This window comes from Taudactylus pleione, unplaced genomic scaffold (genome assembly GCF_031769625.1).
Source record: "Taudactylus pleione unplaced genomic scaffold, aTauple2 ptg000559l, whole genome shotgun sequence".
Lineage (NCBI taxonomy): Eukaryota > Metazoa > Chordata > Amphibia > Anura > Myobatrachidae > Taudactylus > Taudactylus pleione.
Genome location: NW_028284961.1, coordinates 50,492 through 71,388, shown reverse-complemented (window position 1 = coordinate 71,388; position 20,897 = coordinate 50,492). Strand labels below are relative to the sequence as shown.

The 20,897-nt window shown below is 48.0% G+C and overlaps 1 protein-coding gene across 1 annotated transcript in view; it reads right to left on the bottom strand.

Annotated features, from left to right (window-relative positions):
• The window catches only part of LOC148481832 (uncharacterized), a 142,826-nt gene that overhangs the window by 82,383 nt on the left and 39,546 nt on the right, over nt 1-20,897 (bottom strand). The window contains exons 4-15 of the mRNA XM_088452937.1: nt 19,929-19,957; nt 19,353-19,421; nt 18,024-18,089; nt 17,634-17,726; nt 17,442-17,525; nt 15,358-15,637; nt 14,119-14,310; nt 10,742-10,770; nt 9,636-9,692; nt 8,955-9,026; nt 583-669; nt 318-375 (exon numbers count right to left, since the gene is read on the bottom strand). Coding sequence (XP_088309063.1) covers nt 318-375; nt 583-669; nt 8,955-9,026; nt 9,636-9,692; nt 10,742-10,770; nt 14,119-14,310; nt 15,358-15,637; nt 17,442-17,525; nt 17,634-17,726; nt 18,024-18,089; nt 19,353-19,421; nt 19,929-19,957 — 1,116 coding nt within the window. The remainder of the gene's footprint in view (nt 1-317; nt 376-582; nt 670-8,954; nt 9,027-9,635; nt 9,693-10,741; nt 10,771-14,118; nt 14,311-15,357; nt 15,638-17,441; nt 17,526-17,633; nt 17,727-18,023; nt 18,090-19,352; nt 19,422-19,928; nt 19,958-20,897) is intronic.

The following is a 20,897-nucleotide window of genomic DNA, read 5'->3' as shown; positions in this document are numbered from 1 at the left end:
TTTGTTCAGACTTTCCCACCAAATTCAGATCTTCAGAACAAGGCAAAACGTCATTATCATGGACAAAATGTTACGTTTTGTCCATGAAAGATGACGTTTTGCCTCGTTCTCAGATCCGAATTTGACGGGAAAATCTGAACCAAACCCGCACATCTCTAGTTCAAGACTAGATCCTGAGCGGTCCGAGTCACAGCCTAGCGTCTCTAGTGTGCTGTGATTGGTATTTCACTGTGTTTGCGATGCAAATAAGATGCAAAATTTAAAGAAAAAGCTGGTACACCTCTCGGAGCAGCTCAGTGGCGCAGGGCATCTCGCACTTTTTGTCGTATTGAGGCGATTTGTATGAGGACACATCTGCATTTCACTTATCGATTTCTAAACAGCAAATAGGAAGAGACTGAATATGTATATTACACATTTACTTACGTCAGAGATTCCCGGTTAACATAAAACCATTGCGACTGCGTAGGCTCCGGTGCCGACTGACTGTAAGAGTAACACCTTAATACACAGAGGAGGAGACACGGTTATTAGGGAAGCACAGGGTCATGTATGATGTGCTGCTGGTACACACACGCTTACCATGTCAAAGACTGAGGACACCCAGATCACTGTATATAGTTCAGCCACCATCATTACGAGGAGAAAGACCAATCCTATATAGACGCCCTGAGGAGAAATGACTATTTCTTTATCTTATTGCTTAGAATGTAACATACTAAGAGCCCAATGGCCCTTTGTGGTTTATTCTGCATTATGCAGTAGGGTAAGAACTTCACAATTTGCAGTTCTGATTGGATTACAAAGGTCCATAAAACTCACATTCTAGTTGGCTTATATAAAAGTGTGGTACCGCAGACACTGGGATTACCACTAATGCTAGTATGCCCTAGTGTCTAGATATGATGTAATGTATAGGCATGCGGCTCGGCACTGTATGACATCGATGACAGTGGGCATTGAGGACAATGGGCGCGCGAGCAGAACTGACAGCTGGCTGGATATGACAGCTGCTCCAGCTCACGGTCCCAGCAGGAAGCATCCGGGACACGGAGAGAGAGGAGGTGTAAAAAGGGCTGAATTTGAGACTGTTGCGCAGTCCTGTGAGGCAAAGGCGACTGAACAGGTCCTCGCTGGTCAAACTGTATTACATCACCCACCTGCAGAGGATAGTCGCATCGCCAAGTGAGGTGGTCACTGATAAAGGCTGAGCTATGAAACTTATTAAAAGGTTTGACTTGACAGGGACCAGCCCCTGTATTGAATTGCCTAGGAAATACGTATAACTTTGAGCTACAGGATCCTACAGCAGCAGACGGGTTCATTATAACTACCCAATCTGCACATGGAATCCATTCCAGGTAAAGCTCTGACTATTGCAGGAGGATCTTTATGGTGTAATTCCAGCTAAAACCAGTGATAACTAAATGAGGGCAGTGAGAGAGACCAGTAAAATAGATACAATTAATACTATAGTTCCTTGATACATACTATAAATGCTATATAATTATTATCAGGACAGAGCTACTAATTTGTTACTGTTGCAGTTTAAGTTGTAACAAGTCAGTCAGTTGACATAAGTAGGAGACTTCCAATAAAAACAAACTGCAATTAAATTAAGTGCAGCCATAGACTGGGGAAAGGGATACATTTCCACCTCAAAGGATATCAGATGGATATTGGAGACCTCAGAGCCAGAACTAGAGTTTTTGGTGCCCCGTACCAGAGAGAGCATTGGCGCCCCCTTAAACACCCAAAAAATGTGCCCACACCTCACGGGGAAGGGCCATGGAAGAGATAGGGGAGGCCAGGAGATGCTGGGGATAAATAGGGACATAATATAGTGCACCTGAGAGAGGGCCATGGCCTCATGGGGAAGGGCCAGGGAAGAGATAGGGGAGGCCAGGAGATGCTGGGGATAAATAGGGACATAATATAGTGCACCTGAGAGAGGGCCATGGCCTCATGGGGAAGGGCCAGGAAAGAGATAGGGGAGGCCAGGAGATGCTGGGGATAAATAGGGACATAATATAATGCACCTGAGAGAGGGCCATGGCCTCATGGGGAAGGACCAGGGAAGAGATAGGAGAGACCAGGAGATGCTGGGGATAAATAGGGACATAATATAGCACACCTGAGAGAGGGCCATGGCCTCATGGGGAAGGGCCAGGGAAGAGATATGGGAGGCCAGGAGATGCTGGGGAAAAATAGGGACATAATATAGCGCACCTGAGAGAGGGCCATGGCCTCATGGGGAAGGGCCAGAGAAGAGATAGGGGAGGCCAGGAGATGCTGGGGATAAAAGAAGAGGAAGCTACAAGTGAGAATGATAATAAACAGGAAAATTGACAGGTCCAAACATCACCCCCTGCACTGCGGTGCCCTGTGCCATGGCACTGGTCGCACTACCCTAGTTACGGCCCTGCTCATCCTACTGTACTTAAATTCAAGTAACCCAGGCAACTTTTAAAGTTAGAAATAATTCTGCTAGTATATATTGGTAATTAGTGGTGGGGGAAATTAGAGGTATTTAAGGGATGGAAAGTATGGGTTACCTGCGAGATGTTTGCATACCCGTATTGCGGTATTTGGTGTATATTGCACCTTTAATAGGTAATCGTAAGGCAAATGTCTGATATGATGTGTTTAATCACTAACCCTTGAAAATCCACAGTGTTCCTGCCCAGTCCTGAGGCATTGGTCAATGCTGTGTTCCAGTATTGTAAATAAATTGTTGTTTTGTGTAGTGTACCTCACTGGTACCAGAACTGTAAAGCAATGCTATATTGTCTTTGCCTAATCTTACGTTCTTTAGTTGTTTGCCTCAACTTGCGCATAAATAAAAAGAGAACGCTCCGTTTGTTACCGATTGTATATATTTATTGCTGTATCCTTTAGAGCTCTCTGTATACAGACCAGGAACCTATATGATATTGTTTGACACCATTTTGTTGTACCAACTATTTCCGGTGTCACAAAACCACTAGCTGTAGTCTGCATCTTTGATGAAATTGCTTCAGTGAACAATTTTTTTAATTTGAGGTGCTCTAGTTGTACTGCTTTACATAGGGGCTCTTTAGTGGTAGTGGCCCATGTGACCAGCAGTGCTGTACAGACTGGCGGCAGCAGCACCACTGTCACTGTGTGCCCTGTGCACAGACTGCTATGTAACCTCTCCTATTCAACCACCACTCACACCTATGTCACTGTGTGCCCTGTGCACAGACTGCTATGTAAACTCTCCTATTCACCCGCCACTCACACCAATGTCACTGTGTGCCCTGTGCACAGACTGCTATGTAACCTCTCCTATTCACCCACCACTCACACCAATGTTACTGTGTGCCCTGTGCACAGACTGCTATGTAACCTATCCTATTCACCCACCACTCACACCAATGTTACTGTGTGCCCTGTGCACAGACTGCTATGTAACCTATCCTATTCAACCACCTCTCACACCAATGTCACTGTGTGCCCTGTGCACAGACTGCTATGTAACCTATCCTATTCACCCACCTCTCACACCAATGTCACTGTGTGCCCTGTGCACAGACTGCTATGTAACCTATATCCTTTTCACCCACCACTCACACCAATGTCACTGTGTGCCCTGTGTACAGACTGCTATGTAACCTCTCCTATTCACCCACCTCTCACACCTATGTCACTGTGTGCCCTGTGCACAGACTGCTGTGTAACCTGTCCTATTCACCCACCACTCATACCTATGTCACTGTGTGCTCTGTGCACAGACTGCTATGTAACCTCTCCTATTCACCCACCTCTCACACCACTGTCACTGTGTGCCCTGTGAACAGACTGCTATGTAACCTCTCCTATTCACCCACCACTCACACCCATGTCACTGTGTGCCCTGTGCACAGACTGCTATGTAACCTCTCCTATTCACCCACCTCTCACACCAATGTCACTGTGTGCCCTGTGCACAGAATGCTATGTAACCTCTCCTATTCACCCACCATTCACACCAATGTCACTGTGTGCCCTGTGCACAGACTGCTATGTAGCCTCTCCTATTCACCCACCTCTCACACCTATGTCACTCTGTGCCCTGTGCACAGGGTGCTATGTAACCTCTTCTATTCACCCACCACTCACACCAATGTCACTGTGTGCCCTGTGCACAGACTGCTATGTAACCTCTACTATTCACCCACCTCTCACACCTATGTCACTGTGTGCCCTGTGCACAGACTGCTATGTAACCTCTCCTATTCATGTGACCTTGGGTCTAAAGCGCTTCTCTCCCTCTACCCCTTACAGGCTGCATGCATGGTACCACACCTATCTCACCAATGTCACTGTGTGCCCTGTGCACAGACTGCTATTTAGCCTATCCTATTCATGTGACCACGGGCCCAAAGCACCTCTCCCCCCACCCCTTACTAGCCACACACATGGTACCACACCTATCTCACCAATGTCACTGTGTGCCCTGTGCACAGACTGCTATGTAGCCTATCCTATTCATGTGACCACGGGCCCAAAGCCCATAAGCCCCCATATCTTACCAGCCACACACAAGGTGCCACACCTATCTAACCAATGTCACTGTGTGCCCTGTGTACAGACTGCTATGTAGCCTATCCTATTCATGTGACCGCAGGCACAAAGCCCCTCTCCCCCCACCTCTTTCCAGCCACACACATGGTGCCACTCCTATCTCAACAATGTCACTGTGTGCCCTGTGCACAGACTTCTATGTAGCCTATCCTATTCATGTGACCGCAGGCCCAAAGCACCTCTCCCCCTACCTCTTACCAGCCACACACATGGTGCCGCACCTATCTCACCAATGTCACTGCGTGCCCTGTGTACAGACTGCTATGTAACCTCTCCTATTCACCCACCTCTCCCACCAATGTCACTGTGTGCCCTGTGCACAGACTGCTATGTAACCTCTCCTATTCACCCACCTCTCACACCAATGTCACTGTGTGCCCTGTGCACAGACTGCTATGTAACCTCTCCTATTCACCCACCTCTCACACCAATGTCACTGTGTGCCCTGTGCACAGACTGCTATGTAACCTCTCCTATTTACCCACATCTCACACCTATGTCACTGTTTGCCCTGTGCACAGACTGCTATGTAACCTATCCTATTCACCCACCTCTCACACCAATGTCACTGTGTGCACTGTGCACAGACTGCTATGTAACCTCTCCTATTCATGTGACCATGTGCCCAAATCCCCTCTCCCCCCACCTCTTACCAGCCACACACATGGTGCCACACCTATCTCACCACAGTCACTGTGTGCCCTGTGCACAGACTGCTATGTAACCTCTCCTATTCACCCACCTCTCACACCTATGTCACTGTGTGCCCTGTGCACAGACTGCTATGTAACCTCTCCTATTCACCCGCCACTCACACCAATGTCACTGTGTGCACTGTGCACAGACTGCTATGTAACCTCTCCTATTCACCAACCACTCACACCTATATCACTGTGTGCCCTGTGCACAGACTGCTATGTTACCTCTCCTATTCACCCACCACTCACACCAATGTCACTGTGTGCCCTGTGCACAGACTGCTATGTAACCTCTCTTATTCATCCACCTCTCACACCTATGTCACCGTGTGCCCTGTGCACAGACTGCTATGTAGCCTATCCTATTCACCCACCTCTCACACCAATGTCACTGTGTGCCCTGTGCACAGACTGCTATGTAACCTCTCCTATTCATCCACCTCTCACACCTATGTCACCGTGTGCCCTGTGCACAGACTGCTATGTAGCCTATCCTATTCACCCACCACTCACACCTATGTCACTGTGTGCCCTGTGCACAGACTGCTATGTAGCCTATCCTATTCACCCACCTCTCACACCAATGTCACTGTGTTCCCTGTGCACAGACTGCTATGTAACCTCTCCTATTCACCCTCCTCTCACACCAATGTCACTGTGTGCCCTGTGCACAGACTGCTATGTAACCTCTCCTATTCACCCACCACTCACACCTATGTCACTGTGTGCCCTGTGCACAGACTGCTATGTAACCTCTCCTATTCACCCACCTCTCACACCAATGTTACTGTGTGCCCTGTGCACAGACTGCTATGTAACCTCTCCTATTCACCCACCTCTCACACCTATGTCACTGTGTGCCCTGTGCACAGACTGCTATGTAACCTCTCCTATTCACCCGCCACTCACACCAATGTCACTGTGTGCCCTGTGCACAGACTGCTATGTAACCTCTCCTTTTCACCCGCCTCTCACACCTATGTCACTGTGTGCCCTGTGCACAGACTGCTATGTAACCTCTCCTATTCACCCGCCACTCACACCAATGTCACTGTGTGCCCTGTGCACAGACTGCTATGTAACCTCTCCTATTCACCCACCACTCACACCAATGTTACTGTGTGCCCTGTGCACAGACTGCTATTTAGCCTATCCTATTCATGTGACCACGGGCCCAAAGCACCTCTCCCCCCACCCCTTACTAGCCACACACATGGTACCACACCTATCTCACCAATGTCACTGTGTGCCCTGTGCACAGACTGCTATGTAGCCTATCCTATTCATGTGACCACGGGCCCAAAGCCCATCACCCCCCACCCCTTACCAGCCACACACAAGGTGCCACACCTATCTCACCAATGTCACTGTGTGCCCTGTGTACAGACTGCTATTTAGCCTATCCTATTCATGTGACAGCAGGCACAAAGCCCCTCTCCCCCCACCTCTTTCCAGCCACACACATGGTGCCACTCCTATCTCACCAATGTCACTGTGTGCCCTGTGCACAGACTTCTATGTAGCCTATCCTATTCATGTCACCGCAGGCCCAAAGCACCTCTCCCCCTACCTCTTACCAGCCACACACATGGTGCCGCACCTATCTCACCAATGTCACTGTGTGCCCTGTGTACAGACTGCTATGTAACCTCTCCTATTCACCCACCTCTCCCACCAATGTCACTGTGTGCCCTGTGCACAGACTGCTATGTAACCTCTCCTATTCACCCACCTCTCACACCAATGTCACTGTGTGCCCTGTGCACAGACTGCTATGTAACCTCTCCTATTCACACACCTCTCACACCAATGTCACTGTGTGCCCTGTGCACAGACTGCTATGTAACCTCTCCTATTTACCCACATCTCACACCTATGTCACTGTTTGCCCTGTGCACAGACTGCTATGTAACCTATCCTATTCACCCACCTCTCACACCTATGTCACTGTGTGCCCTGTGCACAGACTGCTATGTAATTTCCTAACCATTTTTCTGCACGAACTGACCTGTGATTTAGAGATACAATGCTGCTATTATATTGCCCCGAGTACTAGTTACTGATTCACTAACACCTGACATGACACAGGGCAGACATCAACCTACTGAGGCCTTTCCGTCCTGTACACCCCATACATGTGTTACATTTATGTGCCTGCCTACCTTAATTTTGCCCTGTAAGTGGGTTTGGGACCTCTGCCGATGTATGAGGTTTACGCAGATGGGAGGACAGGGCCAGGCTGAGAGTAAAATTTAGACTAAGTGTAAAGAGAATGTAAAAAAAAGTGTTGCGTCAGAGCGTGTAACCAATCACAATCAGTCCAACATGTCACTATACACCCCCGAGGATTAGACAGGGGTGGAGTATAATAGGAGGAGGAGCTGTGTGGTTATCCCTCATAGTGTGTAACCAATCACATCAGTCCAACATGTCACTATACACCCCCGAGGATTAGACAGGGGTGGAGTATAATAGGAGGAGCTGTGTGGTTATCCCTCATAGTGTGTAACAAATCACATCAGTCCAACATGTTACTGTACACCCCCGAGGATTATGAAGGGGTGGAGTATAATAGGAGGGGGGCTGTGTGGTGTTCCTTCATAGTGTGTAACCAATCACATCAGTCCAACATGTTACTGTACACCCCCGAGGATTAGGCAGGGGTGGAGTATAATAGGAGGGGGGCTGTGGGTAAGCAATCGGGAAGCCGACTGCCTAAATACCAGCAGCCGGCTTCCCGACTGTCCTATCCCGGCAAGGGTGAAATGCCGGGCGTATAGACGCCCGGAATTTCCCCGACGCCGGGAGACCGGCGCCCAGCATCCCGATCGTAGTGATACCGGGCGCCGCGGGAGGGGAGGGTTAGGTTTAGGGCTCCCAGGGGGGACTTAGGGTTAGGCACCCCCCCGGGAGGGTTAGGGTTAGGCTAGGGGGAGGGAGGGTTAGGGTTAGGCACCCGGGGGGGACTTAGGGTTAGGCACCCCCCCGGGGGACTTAGGCTTAGGCAGCGGGGAAGGGGGTGGTTAGGGTTAGGCACTTAGAAGGGGGATTAGGGTTAGGCACTTGGGGGGGAGGTTAGGGTTAGGCACCCCTAAGGAGGGTTAGGGTTAGGGAGTTAGGTTAGGTTAGACAATACTTACCTATCCACGATCGGGATTTCCAGCGCTGCCGGGCTTCCGCTGCTCGAAACTCTGCTGATGTTGGGCTGCCGCTGCTGGGAATCGAATCGCCAGCGGTATTTCACACCGATTCCGGGCTGTGTGGTGTTCCTTCATAGTGTGTAACCAATCCCATCAGTCCAACATGTTACTGTACACCCCCGAGGATTAGGCAGGGATGGAGTATAATGAGGGGTAGGGTGTGTGCTGGGATGACCTTGTAAATCAGTAAATATGAAGTGAGGGGCTTCGGGTGTATACTGATCTTGGGGAGATGTTCCTGCGATTCAAACACTTGGGTGAGGGGCTGCTGAGTGGGTTCTTATGAACACTGCTTGTCAGGTAATACAATGAGGGGTCATATGGCGCACAACACAGTGTACATGGAATAGGGGGGGGTTTGGTTTACACACTGTCCAGATAGTCCTCATCCACAACCAGGGCAGATACAGTACACACCCACCTCCCACTCTCACATGTGTGTGTCTGGGTGCACCGCTGTAATACTCACAGGGCATAGAGGAAACAAGGAGTAGTACAGGAGGAACGATCCACTCAGGTTTGTGGTGATCAGGAAACTCACCTGCACAGAAATGGAGAAGGGAATATTCATTAATCACATTTATTACAATGTACACTTATTTTGTGGTTTATGAATCCTGCCATTTTCTTTTTTACTTTCTCCCCCAACGGGTAAAGCAGCAATGCGCAGTTTATTTATGTGTATAAATAATTATATTGTTTTATTTAATTAACGTGTCGGGTATTGAAGCAGGTGCAGCCTTCAGCGGAGGGATCTGTGTATGATGGATCTCCTCTCCTCTCATGGTACGTGCGGGGAAGGGTCCAAGTGCCGATGCTAATGATGAATTGCGTAAAACCAATGGGCGGCGCAGCTTCCCATTTGCAGACGCATGAACCTGCGCATTACATTAGTATAAGGCAGTGGATCTGGCTTCCACGGCCCCCCGCTACTACAGCCACTTTGCGCGTGACGCAGATGCAGCCCCTGTATGATGTAACTAATTCTCACTTCTATAGATTTATTTGCATATTTGTGCTTTATTTATACGCTTTGCGGGGCGAGAATGAGTTATAATAGATCACGTTATTATATATCTGTCCTTTACATCTTTATTATTGCACTACATGAGTCTGATCCGTTCTCTCCCTAATTACGATATGTACTCACGTTATAAACGGTGACGGCAAAATAAAACCAAGGTGCTAATATGAGAAGGTCCAGAACCTGGAAAGAATAAGAATAATATTAGACAATACAGCAGAGTCAGTAGGAAGATACTTTATAGAATACAAGATATTAGAGAGTTGGCCAGTGATAATGAGCCCCTATTGCGCTCATCTGAATAATTTTCTATACTAGAAAATCCATCCTTATGTCACATGACACGATGGCAGATGTTCTGCAGCGAGACGCGGGATTGTCGGTGATGTCGTAACAAATATAGATGGAAATTCTGCTTATCTGTTGTATTTGTGCGTGTTTATTGCTATACTGGCACACTCCTGTACAGTCACCGGTGTATATCACAGGAACATGTGTTATATTTGTGCATGTAGCGTGTGCTCATTTCCGGTATACATGCAGTTTGAAACTCACAAAACGCGCTTCGCAAATAGATGTGCATTAGGCCCATGAAGCGCATAATGACCTCACTAACATGTAATTTTTACCAGTTTTCTTTTTACAATTACACTCAAAAATATTCAGCGAGGTCCGAGGCCTTAGAGATATGATGGATTGCTTCGTACACGTGCCATGTTCACATTCTAGTTGTGCCAATGAAATGCGTCGGGTTCACTTTTCTGTACGGTGCCATTGCCAGTCTAAGGAGCTGCGCAAAGTGATCTGACAAATACTGTGACCACAAAAGTTTCAGCATTAATGAGAAATGGCCAATTTATCAAAAACAGCAAACCCCATGGCCAGTGAAAACTGAGGTGTAATACACTCTCTGTTTCCCCACCCTACCTCTAACATAATGATAAAACATCTTACTCTGTAGCCATTGCTAGAGAAGGTGGTGACAGCCAGTCGGTGATATTCGGGAGAACACAGCGGTGTCTCCTGCATAGTAACTTCTAGGTTAGGAATGTAGCAGAATGCTGACTTTGCAACTTTAGTTAGATAACTTTACAAATGCTTATCGCTGAGTGCAATCGTTACCAAAATATCTTCTATTTCCTTAGCACCTATTACCACGTTTATTTTGTTTGTTTTTTCTAAACCAGGCAGTTTCCTTAATAATTGATATTTAAACACCTATATATACTCACTAGATCAGCTAGGATTTGGCTAGTCGTCCCTGAGGGGAGAAAGAAAGCAAAAAGGGACTTTCAATATTTCACATTAACTTGTCATCCTATAGGTGCGACCATTCACAATCCAACATCCATGAGGGTGATGTACTAAAGCCTTGAAAAGTGATAAAGTACCAACCAATCGGCTCCTAACTGTCACATTACAGGATGTGGGCCCTAATTTACCAATGAGTTTTATCATTCACTACGAGTAATAAAACTCGCTGCATATGATAAATGGTGCTCCAGCCAATCACCTCCCAACTGTCACTTTTTCAAACAGATGACAGTTGGGAGCCGATTGGCTGGAGCACCATTATCATACGCAATGAGTTTTATCACTCATTGTGAATGATAAAACTTGTTGATAAATTAGGGCCCACATCCTGTAATGTGACAGTTAGAGCTGATTGGTTAGTACTTTATGACTCTCCAAAACTTAGTACATCGCCCCCATAATCTCTAAAGAGGGCCTGATTCAGACCTGGTCGCAATGCAGCAATCACACGCTGGCTGCCGATTTTTGCGTTCTGTGCATGCCTCGCAGTGCACGTGCGCGAGCCAGTCATTGTGATCGGGATGTGATTGCCCAGCACACACAGACGGCCCGCTAGTTTGAGTGACAGAAAGTGCCATTTGTGGGTGGTAACAGGGGAACGTGTTTGTGAATGGGGGAGTGGTGCTGCAAATGCAGGCGTGTCTGACCGTCAAAACGGCGTATAAGGAGCGTGCATAATTACAGTGGAGCATCACTGTACATGTCACCTGGCTCTTTTTATTACTGAACCACTCACAGTGCTTGCGGTAGGGTAGGGTCTACCACAAGCACTGCGTATGCCTCCGATGGTTCTCAATATTACCGATTGTCTTATACACTTCCTGGAGATGATGTGTGCTGCGAAGGGAAAGGGGGCGGCATTAGACCAGCTTGCGATTGCACTGCCGCCGCCCGCTAAGACATAGAGGGAGTCCTTAAGCCAGGCCGTGCGATCACGGAATTTGCACACCCGGTCCATTTCGGCAGCGTGCGATCACTGCGTTGCGTCCTGGTCTGAGTCGGGCCCTGAGCCAGCTCACACTCACCCAACAGAATAACTGGACTGAGACGGATATCATCATAGAGACCGACAGTGTGACAGGGAGCTGACGGCCGGGACAGGGGAGAAAGTGATTTGTGTTCTCACTGCAGGAAACCATCTTACTGCAGCCGGTCATTAGGTGACCTTTGGGCCTCTGGCTGTTTTCAGACTGTTTTTGTCCTATGTTTCAGCGGTTCCTAAGATGAGCTCTGTGTAATTATAATACCGGCCACTTTCCATGGATCTGGTCACATCTGGGATAATGCATCTTCTTACACAACTTGCTGGGGGGTAGTTACGATGCTGCCGGCATCTGTGATATCAGTCACCCTGCTCAGCAGGTTCTCTCCTCTAGTTGTACAGTAATTACCAGGTAAATACACTTACAGGGGCAGCACTCTTTATATTGGCGTTCAGTGGCTTACGTCATTCATTTAATGGCGTGTGATGATGTGCATAGTCCTTGTATGTGGCCTGGCTCCAAGCCTGGCACATATGATGGCCGCAGAGAGATGCGCTGTTACACGCTGCAGACTGGACCTGCCCTGATTATTGCAGCTAGTAATGCAATGTAGTAGTGTGGCTTAGATCCCTGTGCCTACAGCTGCCATACAGAGCACATACTCACTGATCCAGGTGTCTCCCACCCAGCTATGACCACACTACTAACTTCTACACTCTGACAGAGGGACTGAACTGGGAGAAGTGGGGTTCTAGGGTGGACTATGCTTAGTGGCATCACAGGTAACTAGCGTTGTCCAAAGTGGACGTTTTGAACTAGTTTGCATTTGCCAAGACAGTAAGAAGATATGCAATCATTCTGAATACGTTTTTTAAGTGGTTATAAAGTAACATGACACGGTTTATTTTTCTTGAAACTTTTACAACAAGTCAACTCATAAGTTGATAGGATAGAATCATGTAATTTTTTTTTTTTTTTGCTCAACCTGTAATTTTCTTGTTCTCTCTCAGATAAAAGGGGAACTGAGGGAGCCAATGATATTTGAAAATCATTACTGTTATCATTGGGGGTGTTTAATATGTTATGTTACTGTACCCAGAAATGGTCATACAGGTGACTGGTGTGCGCAGCTACAGGAGGAAACACAGTGGAGGCCATAAACAAATGGGGTACATGTACACAGTGCAGACGTTTGCTAATCAGTGCTAAACCAGCTCTCGGACCCTGCATGCCCAGATTTCCACCTGTGGGAAGGGGACTATGGAACAGCATGGTCCCACTTTGGGGAGGAGATTATAGAAAAACATGCTCCCACTTTGGGGAGGAGATTATGGAACAACATGCTCCCACTTTGGGGAGGAGATTATGGAACAACATGCTCCCACTTTGGGGAGGAGATTATGGAAAAACATGCTCCCACTTTGGGGAGGAGATTATGGAACAACATGCTCCCACTTTGGGGAGGAGATTATGGAACAACATGCTCCCACTTTGGGGAGGAGATTATGGAACAACATGCTCCCACTTTGGGGAGGAGATTATGGAACAACATGCTCCCACTTTGGGGAGGAGATTATGGAACAACATGCTCCCACTTTGGGGAGGGGATTATGGAACAGCATGCTCCCACTTTGGGGAGGGGATTATGGAACAGCATGCTCCCACTTTGGGGAGGAGCTTGGTGGAATGAGGGCGTAGCTGGCAGCTGGCACACCAAGGCACTAATGAGATTTCCTTATGGTCAGCTTGAAGATATGAGATAAAGGGGTAACACGGGGACATCATATTGTTATCTTGTTGCCCAGTTGGGAGCACGGACATTATTCTACACAGCAGGTGGACTTCGGCTCTGTGACAGCTCAGATCTTCCTTTCTTTGGGTCGCCTTACATAAAATTAATGTAATGTTTTTTGTTCTTCAGCAGACACTGGGATATGTATCAAGCCTTGGAGAGAGATAAAGTGGCTTGGTACATCTCCCCCAAAGCTTCACACACACCAAACAGACTTATGTGATACACCCAGACCCCCTGTCCGATCGAGATTCCTCTAAGCCATAAATGAGAGTAAAACAAGCATCTTAAGCATTATAACAGAAACGTTGTTTTATTGAATGAAGCAATAGTAGGCCATACATTTCCCCTGGTAGGCAGTGGCGGTGTCTCCCGGAGCGGGGTGTAACCGGGCACCTTGGTGTGAGCTGGGCAGATCATCCGGGCCCATGGGCGTAATACAATGTATATTTTGAGGCATTTAGTTGTACATGTGCCGTATCCCCACCACCTCATTACTCCACGTCCAGGCGTACTGTACCTCTGCCCATCATTTGGACTATGGACTGTATTTTATCCTTTATCAGTTGCCTGTCTGTTTTCTCTTGTTCGGTGAACAGAAAGAGGCCGCGGGTCTGGTCCCGGATGGCGGTCTGATTCGCCAGGATTTTGTTCTTTGTCGCTGAGCTGCTGTCGTCCAGATCATCGGCCACGACTATAACTTTATCTCGACCTGCCGGGTGGAACAAAGACTCAGGATTCAGTGATACATGGGATAATATTTTCTATGTGCCTATAATAAAGTGAAGGATGACATAAGTAACTCTTCCTATTCATCATTTTGTAGCCCTGTCAATCCACTGTCAACTCTTCTAACAGGACCTTCACTTCCAACATGTGTATGTGGCACACGGGACTGTAACTTTCCACAGCTATTGCCCGATGTGCCAGGTGAGGGGTGGGCGAGGGGCGCACATGCACAGCAGTACTCCCGGGTCATACACCTGGTAGTCAGTACTTCTTTGGGACAGCTGTATATCGGAAGAGCTGCCCAGCAGGTAAGAAATTGCGCATACTGACAATAAAAATCACCAGTGTGGATGCGAATGGTTACGGGGTGTATCGCAATCTAATTGCCAATGACATACATGATACAGGTTGAGTCTCCCATATCCAAAATGCTTGGGACCAGAAGTATTTTGGACAATAAAATTTTTCCGTATTTTGGAATATCGCCATACCATAATGTGGGGATGTAGTCAGCGGCATGCAGGATGCCTATAGTCTAAATACCGGCACCGGCTTCAGTATTCCGACCGCTGGGCATCCCGAAGGGAAGTATCAGGGGGTTAGGGGAGGCTTATGTCTAGGGTTAGGGGTTGGGGTTAGTCACACCGGTATACATAATGGGCACCGCAAAGGACCACTCTCTCGGTGAGAGTGGCCCTTTGTGATGGAGGGACTTCTGGGTCTATGACCCAGAAGCCCCTCTGGCGTCCTTCTACACATTCCGCGGGGGATGCTGGGAGGGATCCCTCTCTCGGCACTCTCCTGCTAGAAGCCCATAGGCTTCAATAGGGTAAAACCATCAGGAAGATGGCATTACCCACTGCAACTAAGCCCCGCAGTGCATCACATTCTGAGGGTTGGCGCATATGAGAATTGCGGTCAAACCCGTTGTTTTCGGGGTGTGACCACATTTCTACCTTTGCTGTATCCATGCTGCTGAGTGCTATTAATAAGCAATTATATGTACATAGGCCTAAATACCGCTTCTTACCAAGGCGCTGGGACAGGTAATCCACCTCTTTGTCATACAGGGAGTCAGTGACATTGGTGATGTTGACGCGTCCGTGTCTTTTCGTGTGGTACAATATGGCGAAGGTGCACTGAGAAACCCGCTGGGTGAACTCCAGAAAGTTACTGTTCGTGATATGAAAAGGAACGACCTTGGCGGATCCCCTTAGCGACGCGGACAGCCATTCGTAGTTCTCCTCCGCGCTCCGGGAGAATATCACAATAACTGAACTGCGCCGCACCTGGTTATACAGCGACTGCTTCTAAGGGGGAAATAAACGCTGGTAAACTCCTCAGAGCTCTGATAAAAAAGACCACGGACCAATGTTTAACATCCAATATAGCAATAAGATAATATCAACAATAGTTCATTCAATATACTCAATGGTTACAGGTGCTGTAACCATAGCAACCAGGCACTTTTATTATATCAGCTGTACGGCACAAGTTATGGAATGTAATTGGTTGCTGTGGGAGACACACACTTATCCCCGCTAATAACGATGGAGTCTAGTAGGGAAAATAAAGCAATTTGTTCCTTATGAACTGGAAATATTTAATAACTAATAGAAATAATTACTCAGAATTTAACCATATAGTGGAATACGTCCCACATGCCGACTATGGTAATAATATCTGAAATACAGATATCTACAGAGCTCCCAGACAAAGACAAGGGTTCCACATGTGAATGACGCCGTATGATACCTGGGTAACACGCTATAAGCATGTTTTACGCCTGGTAGCCTGCAGGTGTCATTGGTTAGATCACATTACAGCTGTCTGACATCTGCTACTTTCTACGCGTTTAAAACTAATTCCTATGCATATAAACAGCCCAGCATATATCTATAGCACAGTGTGCGTGGTGCTGCGCTGCGTCTATAGTACAGTGTGCGTGGTGCTGCGCTGTGTCTATAGTAAAGTGTGCGTGGTGCTGCGCTGCGTCTATAGCACAGTGTGCGTGGTGCTGCGCTGCATCTATCTATAGCACAGTGTGCGTGGTGCTGCGCTGCATCTATAGTACAGTGTGTGTGGTGCTGCGCTGCATCTATAGCACAGTGTGCGTGGTGCTGCGCTGCATCTATAGCACAGTGTGCGTGGTGCTGCGCTGCATCTATAGCACAGTGTGCATGGTGCTGCGCTGCGTCTATAGCACAGTGTGCGTGGTGCTGCGCTGCGTCTATAGCACAGTGTGCGTGGTGCTGCGCTGCGTCTATCTATAGCACAGTGCGCGTGGTGCTGCATCTATAGCACAGTGTGCGTGGTGCTGCGCTGCGTCTATAGCACAGTGTGCGTGGTACTGCGCTGCGTCTATAGCACAGTGCGCGTGGTGCTGCGCTGCGTCTATAGCACAGTGGGCGTGGTGCTGCGCTGCGTCTATAGCACAGTGGGCGTGGTGCTGCGCTGCATCTATAGTACAGTGTGCGTGGTGCTGCGCTGCGTCTATAGCACAGTGAGCGTGGTGCTGCGCTGCGTCTATAGCACAGTGCGCGTGGTGCTGCGCTGCATCTATAGCACAGTGCGCGTGGTGCTGCGCTGCGTCTATAGCATAGTGCGCGTGGTGCTGCGCTGCGTCTATAGCATAGTGCGCGTGGTGCAGCGCTGCGTCTATAGCACAGTGTGCGTGGTGCTGCGCTGCGTCTATAGCACAGTGTGCGTGGTGCTGCGCTGCATCTTGGGTACACTGTGAGGCTTATTCTGAGTTGGGAGCATGCAGGGTAAATAGTGGCTGCTTCTGCTGCATGTAACCCACAAACAATGAATAACTTTGCATCGCGTTTTAGTAATAGTGTACTGAGCTCGGTGTGTGAGGACACATCAGTAGCTGCAGCCTAATGTATATACTTCATGTGGTTCTGTTTATAGTACATTCCCTCCCTCGCGCCACCCAATCTGCTCCCATATACCTGGTCTTCTTAGTCCTGCGTGCTGTCAGCGAGCTCTGATGCTGGGATAATAGGGGTGCGATTACTATAAACCTGTCTAGCAGATATGATTATTATTAATCACCAGACACTGCGCTATAGGGCAGTAATACTATATATTATATCCATGTACACTCACATTGTACTTGTCATCACCCACGTCGTCTTGATGGAATAGGATGATGAGGACGCCCGTCACATTAGATGGAAGGAGAACAATGATCTACAGAATGAAGCACAGTATGGGGGGGGGGGGGGACATGGTCATTTTGCAGGGTAATACACAGGAGGGGTACAGGACGGGCAGCTGAATAATACATATGGTACTTACAGAGGGTATGACGGAGGAGTGCAGGCTGTAATACAGTAGGACTGTTTGCAGTATAATCACACCAGACAGGGGAATCATACTTAGCAGCGGAGGCTTGTGGGGACAAGGAAAACAAGACCTGTTATTACACCTAATACTAAGAGGTAGCCGCACTCTGTCTGTCTGTCACCCACCCTGGACAAAGGACACAATGGGGAATATAAGTGGGGACACGGGAATTGCTGATGTATCGGGGTATGAGGGCGGCTGAGCAAATAATAGATATACCACAAGCTATAGGACAAATGCTGTAGAGGACAGGGAGATGTACAGTATAATGGTGATTATAACACTTGTAGACACAGAATGGGGGATCGCTCCCAGGTAAGTTCCGCAATACGTGATACTCACAAGTTTGTTCAGAGCCCAGTAAGAGAGGAGCGACCCTTTCAGGATAGTTGTGGCTATTATACACATCTACAATAGAAGACAGTGTCCATGTATTATATACTCATACAGTGTATACCATCTATCTATAGGCCTGATTCACCAGCGATCGCAACTGCGATTACGCACGCAGTCGACCGATTGTCGCGTACTGTGCATGCGTATGCATCGCACTGTGTGAGTTAGCATTGCGATCAGCCACGCACACACATAGCGATCGTAGAGTGACTGACGTCAGATCAGCGTTTGGGGGTGGTGACGGGGAAGTGGTTGTAGAAACGCAGGCATTGCTGTCCATTTGGACGCCGTTACTTGGGCGTGCATAAATTAACCACTGCAACGGCGTATGCAGCTTCAGTACTCACTGCGCGCGACAAGGTCAGCAATTTCTGAGTAAGGTCAGACCTGTAACAATGGTGCGTGAGGGGCCGATGTTACCAATGGATACGCAGGACTGCGAGGTAATACGGATGTGTGAGAGCGGTAGTGGGCGTCTCTATGCTGGCTTAGGGCATCTGCATACCGGCATTACGATTGCAGTCATTAGGATATTTCCGCAGCTTTGCTGCGTGCATAATCGCAGCTGTGATCGCAATAGCGATCTGTAATGAATCATGTCCTATATCTACATTGATCTCTCTGTCATGTCGGAGCAGCAGTGAGCACGCTCATGAGGGTAACCTAAGCAAGCATTGGCCCAATATATATATATATACACCGCCCCACTCACATTTGTACCCGAGCAGATGCCACCATCTTGGCCTGCAGATCCGTGTGCATTTCCGTACTTCCAGGGGCAAACGTGCAGAGACGGGTGCAGTTTGTGGCAAAGGAGCATTCGCACTACAGTATAAATGACCCTCACTCACAAGAATAACGACTGAGACTGGCTTCAGTGGCGTACCTACAGTATAATGGGTGCAGGGTGCACACAGGGATATGAGTCTAGGGGGACTAGCGAGGCACACACTGCACCACAGCCCCCCCTCCCCTTCCCTTTACCTGCTGCCGGCGGAGCCAAATCTCGGAGGCACCGGAGTAGGTGATACCAAAGACTGTGTACTGTGCCAGTGCCATATTCTGCATACTGTATGTGCCACCTACTGGAATACATTGCTGGAAAGGTGCCACCACTGGCTGCAAGTATGGGGGGGCTGCTGCTCAGGGGGGCTCCACACACTGCACCCCCCATTCATTATAACACCTCTGACTGTATATCCCGTATATCAGAGTATGTAAGGCCATTCTCCAGAAAATTGTCATTTACCCCCAGAGACCAGAGACAGTACTTACAGAAAACAACAAGGACATGTCATCACTGGAGAATAGGGTCCATACTGGGATCAACACTATGAGGAAAATCTGCCATATAAAAGAACATAAGGGATGGTTATAACATCTACCAGCACTCAGTATACTGACAGATCCCACTCCCATATACAGTAAGCCCCAATCTCATATTGCAATAACCCTAGATGCTCCTTAGCCCAGTACTGTAATATTCATTGGTCCACCTGTGACATGATATCATCTACTATAGAATGTGACTTTAATCCCACAATGAGAAATGTGCCCCAATCATCGTGTTATGGGGTCACTGACGCACACAGACCCTGGGAGACAGCGTAGATCATACACAATGCTGACCCTTCCCCCACAGTGTGATAACATACACTATGGCATAAACGAAAAGTAATAACATCTCAGGATTTGGTGACGGTTCCTATTATAAGGGAAACATTTTTGTCATGTCAGATATACTGGCTGCCTCCAGGGAAAAAGTCACCATAACATTCTGTGTGCAATAATAAGGAGGAAATCTCACATGTACAGCATCCTGTATGCTTAGCAGAATACACAGGTACTTACATAGGGAACAGGAAGGGGACCAAGTTTTGCTGCAATAAAAACATAAGAGGTAAAAAATCAATTGGTTGTTTTGCCGCTTTTCTTCGGGGCCTATTTACCACTGTCTGTAAATAATTACTGTAAACTATCATTTATTTTGGACACACATCTGGCAATAAAAAATATTTCAATTTGCAATTCATCAGAATAATAGTTTCCATAACAGGCTGTCTCAGCGCAAAGTTATCGCAATCACTGTTCTGTCGGCCAGGACGCGTTACGCACGCGGTAGTCAGAGATCCCTCTCCGGGAATAATGTCTCTATAGGCACAAAGTGGCTAACCTCTGGTCAATTGGGTCAGACCGCAGTCCTCAAATATAGCCTTTATACTGTACTTATATCTTGTGGAAGCTGCCATGTCCGCTTGACCTTATGATAGATTGATAATGGTAGATGAAATCTGTATAGGATTGAGGATAGATAAGATTGATGGTTTCTGCAAGGTGTTTTTGTATATGACAGCCTGGTTGGCTGAGTGAATGGTTTGTGTCAGGTGGCCAGATCATCCTATAGGCAGAGGGATAGGAGGAGTTAAATGGAGGATATATAAGGAAGGGTTAGAGGGCAGCTCAGCCTCTTTTGCAGTGGAATTTCGGAAAGGCTGAGTATCTCTGGCATATTTATCCTATTTACTTTGTTACCACTGTCTTTTTTCACCATGTCTCGTCCTCGTCGCGATGCCCCCCCTCCCCGCCGGCTGGCTGAATTTTCGTGCCCTCTGCGCTCTGTTCCTGCCCGCTTATCTCCCCCAACCTCCCCTTCCCAGTTTCATTCATCCACCCCGAGCGGCTCTGCCCCCCTTGTCATCGGCCCCCCAGCGGCTGCTGGGTCCGCTCCCTCCTCTGCCTGCACTCTTTCCCCGCGTGCTTCTGCAGCTGGCGCGCCTACATCCCCACCTCGCCCCAGCGCCAGCTCTTCTGGCAGCATCG